This window comes from Drosophila mojavensis, unplaced genomic scaffold (genome assembly GCF_018153725.1).
Source record: "Drosophila mojavensis isolate 15081-1352.22 unplaced genomic scaffold, ASM1815372v1 contig_74, whole genome shotgun sequence".
In the NCBI taxonomy this organism is placed as follows: Eukaryota; Metazoa; Arthropoda; class Insecta; order Diptera; family Drosophilidae; genus Drosophila; species Drosophila mojavensis.
Window position 1 is genome coordinate 3,807,006 of NW_025318899.1, and position 19,860 is coordinate 3,826,865.

General features: G+C 40.6%; 2 protein-coding genes across 10 annotated transcripts in view; one reads left to right on the forward strand and one right to left on the reverse strand.

Annotated features, from left to right (window-relative positions):
• The window catches only part of LOC6581351, a 74,457-nt gene that overhangs the window by 15,419 nt on the left and 39,178 nt on the right, over positions 1 to 19,860 (reverse strand). For 8 of the 9 annotated variants that reach the window (XM_044010174.1, XM_044010173.1, XM_044010175.1 and 5 more), the window contains 8 exons: positions 11,931 to 12,178; positions 11,414 to 11,869; positions 6,654 to 6,854; positions 4,633 to 5,253; positions 1,957 to 2,138; positions 1,542 to 1,868; positions 1,096 to 1,432; positions 885 to 1,042 (listed from right to left, as the gene is read on the reverse strand). In XM_044010174.1, the coding sequence (XP_043866109.1) occupies positions 885 to 1,042; positions 1,096 to 1,432; positions 1,542 to 1,868; positions 1,957 to 2,138; positions 4,633 to 5,253; positions 6,654 to 6,854; positions 11,414 to 11,869; positions 11,931 to 12,178 (2,530 nt within the window). The remainder of the gene's footprint in view (positions 1 to 884; positions 1,043 to 1,095; positions 1,433 to 1,541; positions 1,869 to 1,956; positions 2,139 to 4,632; positions 5,254 to 6,653; positions 6,855 to 11,413; positions 11,870 to 11,930; positions 12,179 to 19,860) is intronic. The other variant, XM_044010171.1, reaches the window with a different exon arrangement.
• On the forward strand, positions 8,451 to 10,800 carry LOC6581352 (probable tubulin polyglutamylase TTLL1). Its single transcript, XM_002007051.4, has one exon. The coding sequence runs from the start codon at positions 9,033 to 9,035 to the stop codon at positions 10,527 to 10,529; it is 1,497 nt and encodes a 498-aa protein (XP_002007087.2). The 5' UTR covers positions 8,451 to 9,032; the 3' UTR covers positions 10,530 to 10,800.

Sequence of the window (19,860 nt, forward strand, 5' to 3'; positions counted from 1 at the left end):
TTTTGCAAGTTCTTTAAAGCACACACACACACGTACATGTTTACGTTGATTATATACACAATATTAGGGGCAGTTTAGGGTGTGGCCCGCACTTTATAAGCTGCCTATAATCCAGATGTATATATATAATATGTATATATAATATATTATTTCACTGCAGAGAGCAAATCAATTAAGCCAAATTGGATTCATAAAAGCTAAATTATAATAATTTATGTTGAATGTTCATGCTGGGTAAAAGCGATTTGACATGTTCCAAAAAATTATATGTAATAAGTTGGTTATATAATTATTGTAATCATCTATGGACTAGATATTATATGATTCATATGTATGATATGTAGTCAAGCAAAAAAGTTCTGATATTATATTTAAAAACAAATGATATTTGAAATATGATTATGCTTTCCATATTGTTTATAAATAATATATATGACAAGTTCTTAGTAGTAAAAATTTGAAATACTCTTGCAGATGCTGGGGTTTTTGACAACAGTGGATAAAGGATTTTCATATATGATCTGATGATCTGATCTGATTTATTGTTATATTATAGTGCATGTTTAACTCTAATAGTGCTATTCATAAGCTATGATATTTTATATCAGCAAGAGTATTTAGACTTCGGCAAGCCGAATTTAATTCTCTAACTTAAAACAGCTATCTTCAGGCAGATTACAAAAATATTTTTGCCATGCTTTATGTTCCACATAGTATATTGGTTTCTGTATGCATTATGTAGTATGACATGCTCTTGTTGTGTGTGTGTGTTATATACATGGGCGTGTCTGTGTGGTGGGTTACTTGACTCCATTTTACAGCTCATGCAAGCTCGTCTCACTAATTGTGACGAGGGGCGCCAATTTGCTTAAATTTTGGCTTACCGGCAAAGTCGTTGTCGTCGTACTCGTTGTTGGTGTTGTGGCAGCTGTTGTTGTTGTTGTTGCTGCTGTTGGTGTTGTTGCTGCTGCCGCTGCTGAAGTGGATTCCGTGGCATCCGTCTGACCATTTTGCATTGCTGGCATTTCTGTTGGCTCGTCAACTGCAATGTTGTAATGTCATATTTTGAATGGCTTTTTATAAAAGTATATTTACATGACGCACCATTCGTGGTGGCCGGAGTGGCAGCCGTAGTCGTTGTAGTTGCCGTATTGGCTGCCGCATCCGCATCCGTTGCAAGGTTAAGCAGCTGCTGTGCTTCCTGCTGCTCTTTTTGCTCTTTAGCTGGCTGCTCCTCCGACACCTCCAACTGCTGCTCCTCTGCTGCCGCCTCCTCCTCGTCGTCCTCCTCCTCTTCCACCTCATCGATGCGCGCTGCAATGTCGCCATTCTTTGTTGCCACCGTGGTGGGTGTGGCTGGCGGCGCATTGCCATTCTTCAAGATGCCTACCAAAGGCGCACCGTTGCCCGGCCTTTTGTCCTCCTGCGGCAGCTGCAGCAACAGACAAAGGCAGTTGCATATAAATCTCATTATAAAATACACACAAACACACTTACGCACACACACACACACACACACAGTTACAGCATGTTGCACTTACCGCCTTATAGCTATACGGTGGCAGCGCGCTGCCTGCTTTCATGGCCGTTGCAGCGGCAGTGCCTTTGACACCTGGCGACTCGAGCATTTTGGTTGCCTGCTCCTTGGACCAAATGATGTCCTCGTCCGTTTCGCGCTCGATGCGCTTCTTGTAGGCCAAATGGCTGCGGTATACCTCAAGCAGGCAGCACACAACAATGATGACAAACACGCTGGTCAGCGTTATGAACAGCACCTGGGTGGAGTCCTCCTTTTTGTCCACATCATAAACGAATTTCGAAATGTAGGGTACACGCTGCGGCGGCTCTTCGACCCAGGGCTCCGGTATCTGGCGGATCAACGTGGAATTGCATGCAGTCATTAGGGCCCTACTATATACTACGACCACCTCACGTCTCCCATCCCTTGTTACTTACCATGCTCACATTGACCATTGGCTCCTGTGTGGGCTGTTCGCTCACATCGAATTTGGCATTGCATTGAGCGCTGCGTAGGCCCTGCGGATTAATGACGGTTATGTTGTCGGCGCCTGATTTGGTAAACAGCATATATTCCTCAAGTGGCTTCATTATGTGCCCATTCACCTGTATATAGATGTCTGCAAATATAGATATATATGAATGTAGATATATGTATCTGCCTTGCAATTTTCATTAGTATAGGTCATTAATTCTAATTGAAATGCAAATGCGCTTCAAGTTAGAGTCCAAATTGGAGTTCCAGCATGGGGACGGAACTCCGAATTGGATTTCGAAGTCGGACTGAGCCTTGTATTGGCTCAGAGTTCCAGTTGGTGGGGGCTGTGACCATTCGTGCATGTTTAATGTCCGTTCGAAATTAGCAATAAAATTTTTAATGCCCAAACTTAAGTGCTAAATGTGTGTGTGTGTGGATATTTGTGTGTGTGTTTACACTGCTCTACAAAATTGTTTAACTAGCAGCTTAAGTTTGTTCATGCATTAAGTTTTTGAGCTTACTTTAAAATCATAAATAATAAATCATAGTTTGCTATCCACTTAATGAATTTGTTTGCTGCGGACCCACAATGAATTATGTGCAATGCGGCAAACAAAAAAATTATATATATATTAATTTGAATTAAAATACATAATATCATAATATCAGAATAATGAAGAACAATAATTAAATGCAAAAAAAAAATTTTTATATATATTTATATATTGTCGAAGACTTAATACCCTAAATTATTAAAAATTTATTAAAAAATCTACTTCATTTCTTGATAGTTGAACAAAAAAAGCTATTTAAGTAGGATATTTTCTGATATAGTTGTAGTATATTAGTTAATTGCTAAACTGTCTATGTAAGCTTGGCTCTCCGCAACTCTTGGCCATTGTCTAAGCTTACAAGCTTAAGCCCAAAGGCCAATCAAAAAGAGTTCAAAAAGTTAGCAAATACTTCTTTGATTCCAGGCGAACATTAATATTTATTATTATTATCGTTTTAAATTAATTTTATTTTATTTTATATATATTTTTAACTCGTGAGTCTGCATAAAAATGAAAGCTTCAAAATTATATTAGAATAGAATATATACGAAAGTAGCCGCCCCATTCAAAGTTTATCAACCGAAATTTGATTAAAAACTTTAATAGAAATAGAATTTCAAATCAGTGCCACAATTGTTTATACAGATAGATCATATAAGCTAGTTCATTGATATTCAATTATTAGCTATGAATATAATTTTTGTTTTTAAATAATTGTTTTCAATAAAATTGAAATACCCTTTCGCAGCCAAGCCACATAAAAAATATCATAATTTATATATACAATATAATTTAAGCATAAATTAACTGATTGAAAACGATTTTAATGCCATGCTCAACATGAATTTTGTATTATTCCAAATAGTATAAATAAATCAAACAATTAAATATGTTATTAAATACGCAGCTTATTATGCAGCATAATACCATTATATTCCGTTGGCTTTCAATATTCGTTCGTTAATTGCTAGTTTTTATATTTCATTTGAATAGCAATTTAATTTCGACATCATCAAAAAGTAGTTTCAATTTGAATTTGATTTTATTTGAATAAATTTTGATTTTCCAACTGCAATTGATATTATGGATATTTGAGCAGGTATTGAAGGGCAAAGTTTTTGCCATCTGAATTTTGGCTAACAGTGTGCCGGGTGGGCGGGGCCCTGTTGGCCCTGTTTATGGCCATTGGCAAACTAACGCGCATCGATGGCGCTTTAATGGGGCACGTTTAACGGCTGCAGCATGTGCTTGCATGAGTTGCACGTATGTGTGGGATGGTAGAAGGGTAGGCGTGGTTAGCGTTCAACTAACAGCTGGCTAGCTAGCTGAGTGACTGAAAGAGGAAGAGGATGAGGATAAAGGAGAAATTGGGAGTTGAGCATTTTAATCAAAGTGCTGGCCGCTGCGGTTGCCTGTTGTGAAAACAACAGCAGCAGCAGCAGCAACAATTTAAATATGAGCCACAGTAAATCTTGAGCGCAAAAACTGACAAAATTTATGGCAACGGCCACGGAAATGACTTTTTATGGCAGCGAATAAATTTAATTTTTGGTCAACAAAGTGCTGCAGTTGAACCCCCGCTGCACCCACCCCTTCGCGCTCTTCTGCTTCCTTTCGGATAGCTCCTGTTTCTGTTCATAAACTTGCAGTAACTCGCTGCAGCCGCTGGGCGTGGCACTTGATGAGACCGCATAGCAACAACAACAACAGCAACAATAAGAGCAACAAAAATTTGAGTATGTCACGAAAAAATCAAGTAGAATGCCTTGTTGAGGACTAGAAGATATCCTGTATCTGGGAACTTACGGTCATATAAATTTAGAGGCATGTTCAGAGTACCTTCTTTTCCTGTATCTACTGCTTCTTCTTCTTCTCCTTCTTCTTCTCCTTCTGCTTCTATTATACCATTGCACATCATACCCCAACAACCTTAACAATCTTGTTTACAGGATATAATTAATGGCAAAGCGAGCTCAAATTTATGACTCCTGACTCTTGACTCCTGACTCCTGCTTTTGACTTGCCACTGGCCACAAAGGCAACCCCTCTCCACCTCTTCCTCCATCTGCTCCCACTACTCACTTGACAGGCATCCGCTGTAGCTTTTAAAGATGGCAAAGCGTGAGTCCGTCGTATTAATGCCGCCGATCTGTGCACGATTTGCGCCCTCGTCCGGGCTGCTGGTCACCGCGCGTGCCGCAAAGGCCGTTAGGGGCACCTGTTCGCGATCAATGTAGAGCAGCGCCTGGGTGCCGTTGCGTTCATAGTAGACCGAGTGTCGAGCGCTGTTCAGGAAATTCCGATCGATGCGTGCGCCCACCGTTTGGCCACGCTCGCGATCCTCCTCGAACTGCAGGTAGCCGTCCGAGGTGATGGCCAGCAGCAGATAATAACTGCGCTCCGCAGCTGTCTGCAGCAGCAGCATAATGCGATTAGCTCGCCGCAAGTCGAACGAGGAAAAGGCCAGCTGGAGGCGCACGTAGTCAACGCTGCCCGTGCTGGGCAGCTCGAATTTACGCTGCAGCGTGGACTCGCCGCTGAAATCGGCGCCCTTCTCCACCGAACAGAACTCGCCCAGAAAGCTGGTGTGCTCGCAGTCGCAGGTGGACATCTGCTCGGCAAAGTGCTCCTTGCAAATGCCGCCGTTCTTGCAGGGCTCCGCATCGCATTTGATCTGGCAATTGGGCAGGACGCCATCAAGAGCTGGGGGAGCAGAAAAAAGTGCATTAGAGAGGCAGTTTTATTGATGGAGATGCATGAAGCATGAGAGGTATGAGGCGGGGCTTGGGTTAAATTCAGTTTGCCAAACGGAAAGGATCAAAGACTAGGGCAATATTTGGAAGGATCTACGATTCAGTCAGTTAAGTAAGTAAGTCATAGGAAGATATATCAAAAGATGTTTGGGAAAATATAGTAAATAAAGTTATGTCTTGATGCTCATATAATTAGATATAATAGAAGATCAGAGGTATGGTCTATGACATATATGGCAGAATCAAGGGAATATTCGAAATAGTAAGTTATGCCTTGAAGAACATGCAGATAGATATAATTTAATTATATCTCTGATCTTCTATAGAATCTATCAAATTGTGCCTTGATGAACATATAGATAGATATAATTCTATTACATTCAAGTTCCGATAGTTCGAAATGGCAAGGGGCTCAGTTTTTTTCGATTTACATAGAAATTCTAACTATCGAGAATTAACGAGAGAGAATTTCTTTTCAAGGAGATATAATTTTTGTCGATTTATTGCGATTTTCCACTTAGCGGAAATGATCGAAACTCGATTGTACATCTCTGATCTTCCATCAGAAGTATGGTATATATGCAGAAGGTAAAGTTTTTAATGGTAAATTCTGCCTTGATGATCGACAGATAGAATACCAATTTAGGAATATCGATCTAGAATAGAGTATTTAAACATTGAGCTAATATAAAGCCTTGATAAAGAAGTTTGCGCTAGACGTGGTTTATCAATCAGTCAGCAAATGAATCAGGGAGTCAGTCAGTCTGTGCATAAAATATTTCATGTGTAAGCAAACCGAACTATTTACGTTGTGTGTGACGATCATCAATCAGTTAGTCCGCATACTTAGATTTCTATACATATTAGTATGAATATTATATATACAGAGAGGGAGAGAGAGAGAGAGAGTATGCTGACTAGGCTAATAAATAGTTTCTTGGTTTTGTGGTTACACTCAAACCAGTTACTTAATCGTATCAATGTCGGCACACAATTTCCGCGGCGTGTGTGTGTTTTTGGGTGTATGTGTGTGTGTGTGGTCACATAAATCATACGCTGTGTAGCCAGCGGCAGTTGGCCTATCGCATTGGCATTAATCTTGGCACACCAAGTGGAGCCTGGCCTCAGCTTAACAGGCGCAGCACTCTACGGAAATTGCCTGCATATTAAGTTGCACAAAGTGGATAGAAGTGGGGACTAAATGGCAGCCCAAAATGGATTTAGGCGATGTCTGTGTGTGTGTGTGTGCGGTTGGGTATGTGTATGTGTGTGTGTGTGTGTGTGTGTGTATGTGTTGGCTTGGGCCGCAAAATTGCACTCAGTGAAAATTGATTTATACTCGGTACTTACTGGGCGCTATATTCCTTTCATTGATTTCCGCCAAGTCGATCAACTGGGCGCCAATTTTGAGGCCGCGCACACAGCCGATATAGCCTTCGAGTGCCGGTGCATCCACATTTGGTCGCAGCAAATTTGCCGGATCGTAGCCACCGACATGGAATTGAAAGTACTCCGTTGGCGGTGCGGGCGGACGATGGGGCGACAGCACCTCTGCAAATAAACAAAATCAAAATGAGCTAGCTGGCCAGGAGAGTGGATTAGTTGGGGTTGGGTCTGGACCGGAGCTCGGCCACAAATCGAATGCAACTCGTGGCCAGTCCAATGCCAATGCGGAAATGGTCGTTCATTGCTGTGGAATTCCAGATTCTATCGGCATTTCGCAGCTTAAGTTTGTCTAATTGAAATGTTTTGACTACATTCGACAGCTGGCCACAGCTGCAGCGGCCCAAACTGTCAGTTAACGCATTTAATTACATAAGTGCTTATGTCTTACATTCGGCCTGCCATTGCCCAAATGGTCGAGCATATTCGCATTTGCAAATTTTCGACCTGTGCTAATTATGATTGATTTTTGGCATCGTTGGCTCATTCCATTGCCAATTGCCAGCACAATTGTGTTGCTGCTGATTGATTGATTTACCGTTTACCATTTACCAATTTCTGTCCAAAATTCTCGTAAATTGCGAAATTCGAGATGGCCCAGGTGGCGAGGTATTTGACCAGAGAGTGCAACACTCAGCCTCTGTCTGACTCTGGCTGTATTAATTAAAGCCGCTCTTCAAGTGCTGTTCAGCACAATGTGATAAAACATTTGCCAATTGTATTTAGTTTCGACTATTGCTAATTATTTTCGATTGCATTTGAAGTTTATTGACTGAAGTGTTACATATTCATTTCAATAAGCTAATAATGCACTGTTGTATTAAGTGTGGATTTTATATGTGGAATTAATATTCGACATTTACATCTTCAATTTGTAAATGCCAAAAGCAACGTCTATGTTTTATTGATAATTATTAATATAGTCTAATGAATTGTTGTCATTTGTTAGCTGTTAGCTCGCATCGCAACTAAACTCGCATTGCCTCTGGTGCTCAATCGATATTTCTGAATAACAAATATTTTAAAACTTTATGTTACATGTAAAATTTGATTCATATTTGATAATCCTTTTTTATACCTATTGAAAATGGGACTAAAGGGTACTATGTTTCATTTAAATGTATGTAAAAGAGAGAGAGAGGGAGAAGGAGGCGTGGAAGACTGATTGGGGTATATCCGCCCATCTGTCTATATGTCTTTCATTGCGGGTATCTCGTGTACTACAAAAGCTGGAGATTGGCAATTTTGAATATTCATATATACTCCCATATACCATACCCACTACGAGTGTTTCTTTCCATTTTATATCTCATCCCATTTCCTAGTTATCTCTATAAATCTAAGGACTCCAAGTATCTACTAGTCAGGCAGTCCCCAATAATGCATTTTTACTTGTTTTGTGCATGTTTCATATTTGGGATTCATGTTTGTAAACAGAAAATGGAACTTTTTCGTGGAATATAAAAAAACGATTTCAATATAATTGACATTCAATGTTTATCAAAAGCTAATCCAATGGACAGTCGAATGTGATTTGTTTTCCATTTTTATATATTTTGAAAACGTTTTCTGCATCAACAATTCAGATTCAGCATCAGTTTTAGCTTTAGTTTCAGCTGTTTCTTTTTCAGTTTTATTAACATATGCTGCTCACAAATTTGAAACAACTATAAAGCAGCTGAATGTTTTTATGCCATAGTGGAAAGTTTTGCCATTTCAATTGCTTTCACACAGTCGGTTTTTTTTTCTCTTTTCTATTTTTGATTTTTTACATACTTTTTTCTTTTGCATATATTTTTTTCGCCTCTTTTATCGAGCTAAACAAGCACGCACGGGCGTGAATGTGTATGTGTGTGTTTGTTGGTGAATAAAAAGGAAACATTTGAAGTGCATATAATTTGGCGATCGGAGTGCACGGATTTTCACTCTATGTGCGTGTCTCCCTCTCAGTGAATTTGTGTGTGTGTGTGCGCGCTGAAATTTTTGGCATTTTTGCAACTTTACTTGCTAAACTATTTGAAAATTTTCATGCTGCGCTTGGCGGCGCATAAAAAAGAAAAACGCGCAGGGGAGTAATTGAGGCGAGGTTAGGCAACAGGAGCTGTCAGGCAAGCAGCCAGTGCTAGCTAAAGAGTTGGAAGGCAGCAACAGGACGGCAGGAGCAAAGGCTTTGTTGGTTCAATAACCAAAAGAAATAAAACGCAAATAAAAACAAAAGAACAAAAACAAATCGAAACGAAACGAAACCAAACAATTGCCGACTAGACGCTAGGCAACCGCCTGTCAATGCAGGGCTATGTGAGGGTTTATAGTCGCAACGCCGACGGCACTAGCGGCGGCGGCGCTGGGGATGGCGAGGGCACAATTGTTTATTATGGCTGCGCCGGGCCCATCGGCGAATGGACGCAGCGCATTGCCAGTCTGCAGCCGACAATCGACCAGAGCGTTGCCACCATGTACGGCCGATTGCCGGGCGCGAATAATGGGAACAGCAATGCGGCAGGCGGTGCTGGAGTCGCTTCGTCTCATGAGCGAATCAAAATCGGCTTCTGCACGGATCTGGACAAATCGGTGTTGGTTAACAACTTTGAGAAGCGCGGCTGGAATCAGGTGAACGGAGACGATGATTGGCATTTCTATTGGGCCGGCGTGCAGACGTGCCGGAATATCTTCAGCGTGGACAGTGGCTATCGCATGCACGACAATCAGATGATCAATCACTTTCCCAATCACTATGAGCTCTCGCGCAAGGATTTGCTGGTGAAGAACATCAAGCGGTATCGCAAGGATCTCGAGCGTGACGGCAATCCGCTGGCCGAGAAAACCGAATCGAACAACTCGAGCGGCACGCGCTATCTCTACTTGGACTTTGTGCCGACGACTTTTGTGCTGCCCGCTGACTACAATATGTTTGTAGAGGAATATCGCAAGTTTCCGTTAAGCACTTGGATCATGAAGCCTTGTGGCAAATCGCAAGGCGCTGGAATTTTTCTCATCAACAAGCTGAGCAAACTGAAGAAATGGTCGAGGGAGGCCAAGGGCCCATTTCATCCACAGATTGCCAAGGAATCGTATGTCATCTCACGCTACATAGACAATCCTCTGCTGATCGGTGGCAAGAAGTTCGACTTACGGCTATATGTGCTCGTTGCCTCGTTTAGACCTTTGAAGGCATATCTCTTTAAGCTCGGCTTTTGTCGCTTTTGCACGGTTAAGTACGATACGAGCGTGACGGAGCTGGACAACATGTACGTCCACTTGACCAATGTGAGCGTGCAGAAGCATGGCGGCGAGTACAATACCTTGCATGGCGGCAAATGGTCCGTGCAGAATCTGGCACTCTACTTGGAGGGGACGCGTGGCAAGGAGGTGACGGATCGTCTGTTCGGTGCCATCTCCTGGCTGATTGTGCACTCGCTGCGTGCCGTGGCGCCAGTCATGGCCAGCGATCGACATTGCTTCGAGTGCTATGGCTACGACATCATCATTGATAATGCACTGAAACCGTGGCTCGTCGAGGTGAATGCCTCGCCCTCGCTCACATCGACCACAGTCAACGATCGCATACTCAAATACAAGCTGATCGACAATATATTGTCGGTGGTGCTGCCGCCGGACGGTGTTCCGGATGTGCGCTGGAATAAGGTGCCCACAGCGGATGCCCTGGGCAACTTTGAGCTGCTCATCGACGAGGAGCTGGCCGCCCAAGATGAAGCGCAGAGCAACAGCAACACCTCCTCTCATCATGCCAAATCCTCGAGGATGAGCAGCCGCTGGAGGTGACGAAAGTAAACGCGAGCCGAGCTCTCTGTCGCTTGGTTCAGGTGTGAGTGTGGGTGTGCAATAGCTGCTTGGTAATCGTTTTTTGTTTTCTTTGTGACGGGGGCCTAACTTGTGTTAGTAATAAATATTTACACGTAGAAAATTTTTAGTTGATAAACTATATGTTGGAAAATCACATCGTTTTGACCTAGCTGAGGATATTTTAAGTTGTGTAATGCTGACTATATGATATGATTCCATCTATTTAATAAAAGATTACACTCAGAAAAAATGTGTACTAGAGCTGAACTTTTTTTTTCAGATTTAGCGAATATTTTAGTGGATGTTCTTGTTTTGCCTAGAAATATGCAATATGTTTTTATACCTCGTGGAATTAAAAAAATGGTCGATAGTATAGACAGTCCATTCTTTATTGCTTTATTATTATTTTTATTTATTTATTTAATTTTTTTTTATTTATTTAAATTTTTTTATTTATTTAATATTTTTTTTATATTTTTTTTAGGTTTTTTCAAGCCTTTTATATTAAATAAATATATTTGATAACTTGAGATCATCTTCATAATTTTCTGCACTCAGGCTTTTATTAATTCTTGAATAAGAAAATTAATATTTAAATTTTTTTTAGATTTAACTACGTTCTCTTCCTTTCTATTTCTGCCTTGCTAAGCTTTAAGATTCTACAAAGCGAACTCCTTTATATTAGCCTTTAAGAAATTTCAACAATAAAAGATTCTAGAGCACGAAAAAGATTAGCAGAAATAAATTTCCATTTCCGTTCTATCTGCTGTCCGCTAAGTGAGCCATTGATCGTCAAAAGGATTGCCCTCGATACCATCGATGGTTTTGACAGCTCTATTCATACTCAATGTTGTATCACTTACCCTTCTCTGGATTACTCCACGGCTTGTTGGCATACTCGTCCAGGAGCAGAGTGCCCCGTTCGATGCTCACGCTGCGCTGATTGACATGCATGCGCGTCTCCTGTTCGCCGCGCACAATTGCCACCTGTATGCTCTTCAGGTTGCCCATCAGCGTTTCGTCCTGCAGTGTTAGGTTGACAATCTCGTCGCCATAGTTGTAGAGGAAGACAATTTCGCGCGCTTGACTGATGTACAGATGCACAAAGTTGTTGTAGTGGTCGTTGGCGTACAGCACCAGGGAGTTGGTGTCGTAGGTGCGCAGATTGATCAAGATGTTCTGACTGAGAATGCCCTTCAGCATCTCGCGCTCGTCCTCAATGCCGTGCAGCAGTATTGCCGGCGTGGTGCCGACACTCAAATAGTTGCGCATTAGAAACGATTCGCGATTGATAAACGTGAGCGCCTTCTCATTGATGTCTGCAACGGTCAGAGGTTCAGGTCAGGAGCTAGATTTGTCGAATAGATAGAGCAGACTTACTTGTCTCGCAGAACTCGCCAATGTGCGCCCAGGGATTGTTGCAGACACACTTGAAGCTGCTCCATAGCTCCTTGCACTGGGCGCCATTGCGACAGGGCGATGGCACACAGGACGGCTTACAGTCCTTGATAATCTCCGACAGGTGCACAGACATGTAGCTGTAGATGTCGAGTATTTCGCCATTGACCACCAGACCGCGGAAGCAGCCAATGAGGCCCGCCTTCACGGACAGCTTCTTCAGCAGGTCACTGTGGACAGAAAAAAAAGAAATGGAGAATAGGAATATTGCTTGAGGATTATGTGCTATTAAGTGGACTGAGAGCTGGTCATAACTATTCAATAAGCCGGTCAAAGCGCAAACAAATATATTCACGTGACCCTTTTCCAACTGTTCGCAACTTTGCGCAGACTTTATGGAAATGAATTGAGGAACTGCTGCGGCTTTTCCTACTCCTCCGCCATCATGTTGACGTTGCCGCGACGCCTTTGGCTTTTTTACAATTTTCCACGTTTCGGGTAAATCGATGTAGACGACATTGGACTAAAGGACCAGCAGGACTTTAGTTTGGGCAGCAGCATTTTTCACTACCCCAATGTCTGCAGTTTTATTCGTCTATTGAAATTTTCGGTTACTATCTGAAGCAGTTTTTTTTCTTCGAATACACTTGAAAAGACAGAGAGCAGGTTGAGCGTTTTTTATATAGTCTATAACTTAGTTAAGCTCTGCCGATTACAATATTTAAATATAGTTAAGATTTTAACTAAAATAGTAGAAATTTTTGCTTTAACTCGTTCTTTATTTATTTATTTACTACTTTAGAGCATTTCAATTCACTTTAAATTGCTAATATGCCATCTCTGAATATAAACTTTAGTTAATCTTTTCCCTCACTGTGCATAATTGAGATCTCATCTAATCAACCGCTTTTCACTTTAGATAGAGTATTTAAACTTTCTTTTAATTTGTTGCCCATTTTCTAGCACACTTTTTTACCCGAACTCTTTCTTCCACTCACTCTCTCTCTCTCTTTCTGTCTCTTTTATCTTACTTTTTTTTCATCTCAGCAATTTGCAAGTTTGGTTCGCTTTCAGTTGCCATTTTTTGCGCGAACTGAATTCTTACCCTTGATTTTCTGGCTGCATTGCTTTCCTTGGCCCCTTTTTTTCGTAGCCAACAATGAATTGGCCAATAAAATCTCAAGTGTAAGCTTTTGAAAATTAAAGTGGCGGAAATGTCTTGTTTATACGCGTTCAGCCCCAACTCTAATGCGAGCACCAGCCACAGCAGCAGCAACAACAACAAGTAAGAAGGCTCTAGTCGAGACTGCTCGACTAGGAGATACCCTGAACCCTCTAAGCTGATATTCTAATCATTCTGCACTTCGTTTGTGCACACATACATACACATGCATCCACACGCACGCATAAGCATGCGCTCTGCTAACTGCGCAGTAAGCAGCGACTGCGCTTGGGCTGCGCTGCAGTGTGGGCAATATTATGAGAATTTATTTGTTGAATAATTTCTTTTGTAGACATAAGATCTTAATGAAACTTTCAGAGTGTAATCATATGATGAATATGTGTGTACATTCCAAAGCGCAAGTCTCTAGTACTTGAAATGCGTTTTTTACAAATTGAGGGCGAAGGGGGCGTGGTATCCAAAATCTGTAAATTACAAAATCTTTCTATCGATTAACTTAATATACAACGCAAATTTGAAGACTACAGGTCTAAAAGTGTTCAAATTAGGCTGAAAAAACAATGTCGATTTTTCGATTATTCTCGATAAAAAAGTTATCGGATGAATTATCGAAAAAATAAAGCAAACTCGTACTGCGTATGGTACACACGAGTATGCATGCCAAATTTCAGCTTTCTAGCTCTTATAACTTCTGAGATCGACGCACTCATACGGACGGACGGACGGACGGACGGACGGACGGACGGACAGACGGACAGGGCTATATCAACTCAGCTCGTCGCGCTGATCAAGAATATATATACTTTATGGGGTCTGCCACGCCTCCTTCTGCCCGTTACATACTTTTTCACAAAACCATTATACCCTGATTTCCCATTTTCAATGGGTTCAGGGTATAAAAACAACAACAACAATGGAAAGTTGCTCAAAAAATGTCTTTCTAAATTATGTAAATTTCATTACAAGTCGCCGCAGTCGCCCTCACTGTCGCCGTCGGCGTCGGCGTCAACGTCGACGTTGTTGAATGTTGTCTGCACTCAAAGCTCTAAGTAAAATTAAAATTCTTGTTTTAAATAAAAGAAATTCCCAACTTTCAACTCGCACTGGGGTTTTTTACTTCAAGTTTAGTATACCCAGTGAAGGGAGATGTGAAAAGAGGTATTTGGCTTATGCCTCTCAAAAGTGAGAGGCATAAGAAAAGAAAATCGATGAGCATGAGAAAACGAGCTAAGGGAGATTCTTACAAATGCAAACTCGAAGTCTCAATCTAATTCTTCACTTCTCTACAGGGTATCAGCTCGTCATTCACACTCACCAACACTCACTCCTCCCCCTTTATCACTCTCTTCTCCTAAGTTTTATTTTCACTTTTGTTGCGATTTCTTTTCACTTTGTCGCCGCTTTGGCTCGTAATTGTTTGCTAAGTTGTGTAATTGTTCTTGAAGCGCTCAAACTTATTGAATGTTGCCAAACGAATTGGCCGGCAGGCAATAAACGGTGCGAAAGGGTCCTTGGGCGCAGCGTGCGTCCTTTGCCTATGTTAATTGCAATCAGCAGCTTTTAAGCTGTGCGAAGCTATTAAGTCATTAGTTTTTCTGTAACATGTGTGTGTGTGTATGTGTGTATGGGTGTGTGTGTGCATGTGGCACATGTTAATTTTGCTGTAGTTGTTTCTGTGTGTTTTTTTAATTCATTTTTACTTTTTGTTGCACACTTTTGAGCTCTCAACGTCAACAGCAGGCTGGCAGGCAGACAGCCAAACAGCCAGACAGGCATTGCGCATACGACGCGTGCAGCGCGCTGGAGGGTGGTTGTAAAATGAAATTTAGCGTTTTGCCTTGCAAATGATGTGCCGTGTGACTGGCTGACACTTGGCTAAAAGGATTTGCACGCTGGCTGCCGGCCAAACTAAAAAAATAAAATAAAAAATGTGGAAAAAAAAAACGAGATTGCACAAAATTAACGGCAATAAAATGAAAGAAATTTGACAGCCTATAGAGTGAGCGGAATGGGGAGTGTCACAGGGATGTGCAGGACTCGACTGCAGCGCAGCTATGTGTGCAAGCGGAAATCCTATTAACGTTGCAAACGCGCAAAGTGCGAAGCAATTAAGAATTTATTTAACACCGTCACAAGCAATTAAGCACTTTTCATTCATTCATGGACGCGCTGCGACACACACGACAGAGACGACACACGCGACACTGTGTGGACAGAAGGGACTGCAATCGGACAGTGACACAATTTCCCCAGTGGCAACCGCTGCCGCCCCGTTCAGCTGTTCAGTTGCCCAGCTGTCCCGCTGTTTGGACGGGGGCCAAATAATTCGCATATTTGGCACGCCAGCTGTCTGCATTCTGGCTGGCAATGGCATCTGTCTGCATCCGTCGTATTATCGATGGCCATGCAAATGATCAACAGGACACTAGCGGTCGCTGCTGCTGTTTCTAAATAACATGACATGCGGCGCCGATGTCAACCAAAAAATAGAAATGAAAAATACAAATTAAAACCCCAGCCGATTACTGCCATCATTAGTGAGCCCAACTGTTCATTATAGCTGGCTAACAATCTAACAAGCGACGCGTGCATGGCTCATAATTGTGTTGTTTGAGTAGAAATTTAAGGTTTAAATAAATGATTGAGAGTGAAGCACATGTATGCATTCCAGCTCAGTTCTTAAAGAGCTCTATATTTGGGTTAAAGTCAGAAATAGCTCTATTTGTGTTGTGTATCCTATAAACACCCTTTCCTCTTACAATCCACTTTTAAGAGCAGCTACCCTGCTTAATCACTATTGTTTTTTTGTGCTTGTAGAATCATTGGTTCGTCATGTTCTAGAATATACAAATATACTTAATTAGTTCTGCCACGCTTCGTTCTAATTGCACTTAAATAAAGTAATTAAACTTCGATTTCGCATTTTCAAATGGCAAACATATAATTAAGCTATCGTTTCGTGTTGTTCATATGGAACACATTGGCGTGTTAAAGCGTTATTATAGAAAGGTATCATTAGCACTGGAGATAAGCTGATAAGCTGCTGAGCTGAGATAAGCTGATCAGCACAAGAGCTATATAAATGCTGTCCATGAGCACAAAATTGACATATTTGAAAGTCCGAAAATGAGAATCGACAAGTCTTTGGGAAGTAATTGCCTACTGATGCTATTGGCTGTCCTGGAAAGCTGTGACTGCAAGCGCCGTTGGAGTTATGAATTCATAACTGCGGAAGCATACAGCGAGAACGAGTCAAAACTAAAGCCAGAAATACGTATCGAACGAGTGGGTCGTTATCGGATTGGCATCTCAGGCAGCTTGGACGTGAATTACGAAATCGATAATACAACTATGGTAGGATATGGACTAGATATCATCGGAACATGAAACTTAACTTTTCTAATGTTCAGATAGAGATTAGTATCTTTCAGAGTCCTTTTGGTACTCTAGGAGACTTTAGACCAATGCCCTTTGCCATACCGAAGCAAATTTTTATAAATATGAAGAAAACTTACGATGAGGTCGTATTGCCAAATTTGCAAAACTGTACGAATCTGCCCGCCTCCGAGGGTGATTTACTGCTATCCTTTCCGAGAAATTTGTATACATTTAATATGTGTACTGCCGACCGTGGAAATGCACCGGAAATAATAGCAGAAGGCCTCTATAAGAATGTTGTAACATTCTCCGGCGAGGTTAATTGGAATATGACATTTTATGTAAATGTAAAAACCAACCTAATCTGAGGGAGAATCACAGGGGATAATATTCAATTTAGCTTTATTATTTACAATAAAAATATAATACAAATTTTCAGTCACTTCACATTACAAGAGGAAAAGTACACAATATTGTGTACATATTATTATAGAGGTGTATATATAGTCATCTGCCATACGTTGTATGGGCATATATAATTGATTTTTCTAGTTCTAAGACTTTCTTTCACTATATCATGCATTCAAGGAATGGATTAACAAAAATAAATATTTTCTACATGATCTACAATGCAAATCTATGTGTAGAGATTATAAGACAATGGGACGTACAATGGTCACAAAACTAATATACTCTTTTAAAGTTACTGAATGAGTATTTGATATTTAAATTTTGATTGAAATAAGCGTTGTCTCCGCCTGCCAAAAAAAATATCCCAGTTATTTAGACTAGTTAATTAATTATAAAAATTAAAGCAATGATAATGTTTTAGAATATATACATAGAATATGCATTATTGGGTCTGCCACGCCTCCTTCTGCTCGTTACATGCCCTGTAATTAAACTATCTTTTTATGTTGTTCATTTGGAACATTTGTGTTGGCGTGCGAGCGCCTTATTATAGAAAGATATGATTAGAGGTACAAACTGATCAGCACAGGTGCTATATATAAACGCTATCATGGGCACAAAATTATATCATTAAAAATTCTGAAAATGATACTCGACAAGTGTGTTGGAAAAAATTTGCTGCTGCTGCTGTTTACTGTCCTGGGAAACTGTGAGTCTAAGGTATGTAAATATAGAGAATAAATCACAAATATGTATCAGGCTGAGAATACTCGTACAGCGTCGTTGGACATATGAATTCCTCTATGCGGAAGGATTCAGCGACAATGAGGCGAAACTGAAGCCAGACCTGCGAATCCAACGAGTAGGGCGATATCAGGTTGGCGTCTCAGGCACCATTGACTGGCAATATGATATCGACAGAACAACCATGGTAGGATATCAAGAAAATGGAATTGGAGCACGAAATTTCACTCTTCTAATGTTGCAAATCAGTTTGAGTTGATTATCTTTCAGAGTCCCAGTGGAAACCTAAAAGAGTTCAGGAAATTGCCCTTTACCATACCGAAGCAAATTTTCATAAATATGAGAAAGTATTACGATGAAATCGCTATGGCCGATGCGAGAAATTGTACGAATTTGCCCAACTTCGAGGGCAACGTATTGCTACCCTGGCCGAGAGGCTTGTATGTATTTGATATGTGTACTGCCGACAATGGAAATTATCCGGATATATTAGCAGAGGGCCTTTATAAGTTTATCTTCGCATTCTCTGGGGAGGTTGTATGGAACGTGTCATTTTATGTAAATATAAAAACGAAGATATTGTGAATGATGATCTTAAAGGATTTTAAAGCATTACGAAAAGTAGAAAATATATACGTACAATGGTCACAAAACTAATATACTCTTTTAAAGTTACTGAATGAGTATTTGATATTTAAATTTTGATTGAAATAAGCGTTGTCTCCGCCTGCCAAAAAAAATATCCCAGTTATTTAGACTAGTTAATTAATTATAAAAATTAAAGCAATGATAATGTTTTAGAATATACATAGAATATGCATTATTGGGTCTGCCACTCCTCCTTCTGCTCGTTACATGCCCTGTAATTAAACTATCTTTTTATGTTGTTCATTTGGAACATTTGTGTTGGCGTGCGAGCGCCTTATTATAGAAAGATATGATTAGAGGTACAAACTGATCAGCACAGGTGCTATATATAAACGCTATCATGGGCACAAAATTAAATCATTAAAAATTTTGAAAATGATACTCGACAAGTGTGTTGGAAAAAATTTGCTGCTGCTGCTGTTTACTGTCCTGGGAAACTGTGAGTCTAAGGTATGTAAATATAGAGAATAAATCACAAATGTGTATCAGGCTGAGAATACTCGTACAGCGTCGTTGGACATATGAATTCCTATATGTGGAAGGATTCAGCGACAATGAGGCGAAACTGAAGCCAGACCTGCGAATCCAACGAGTAGGGCGATATCAGGTTGGCGTCTCAGGCACCATTGACTGTCAATATGATATCGACAGAACAATTATGGTAGGATATCAAGAAAATGGAATCGGAGCACGAAATTTCGCTGTTCTAATGTTGCAAATCAGTTTGAGTTGATTATCTTTCAGAGTCCCAGTGGAAACCTAAAAGAGTTCAGGAAATTGCCCTTTAACATACCGAAGCAAATTTTCATAAATATGAAAAGCTATTACGATGAAATCGCTATGGCCGATGCGAGAAATTGTACGAATTTGCCCAACTTCGAGGGCAACGTATTGCTACCCTGGCCGAGGGGCTTGTATGTATTTGATATGTGTACTGCCGACAATGGAAATTATCCGGATATATTAGCAGAGGGCCTTTATAAGTTTATCTTCGCATTCTCTGGGGAGGTTGTATGGAACGTGTCATTTTATGTAAATATAAAAACGAAGATATTGTGAATGATGATCTTAAAGGATTTTAAAGCATTACGAAAAGTAGAAAATATTCATATGAGTCATACATTGGTATTGAATAGAGTAAACTCTTCTTAGAGGAAAATATATTCCTAATTCCATTTTAATAAATATTTCGAATCAGCCTCTGTTGCATTATGTTATCAAGGTGGCATTATTTATAATATACAATATAATATTCTTAATCTTCAAGCACTTAAGACCTCAACTCAATTAATTAGTTTGAAAAAGCATCGCTGTAATGAGATCAATAAAGCAGTTTTCCAGTAAATTGCTATACATCATATCGACCGGAGTCTGCCTCACAGGGGATTAATTGAAAACCCATCAGTTGGCTCTCAGTCTATCTCTCTCGCTCACCCTCTCTCTCAACTTTAATGTGTCCCGCTGCATTAAGGTAAAGTCTCGTCCTGTCTGCGTCAATATGTTGATTAACTCATTTATTTATGAGCTCGCACTGATTCCGCTTAATGG

What these genes read in the sequence shown, in the direction of transcription:
- LOC6581352 (XM_002007051.4), top strand. Translation starts at nt 9,033, where the DNA reads ATGCAGGGCTATGTGAGGGTTTATAGTCGCAACGCCGACGGCACTAGC.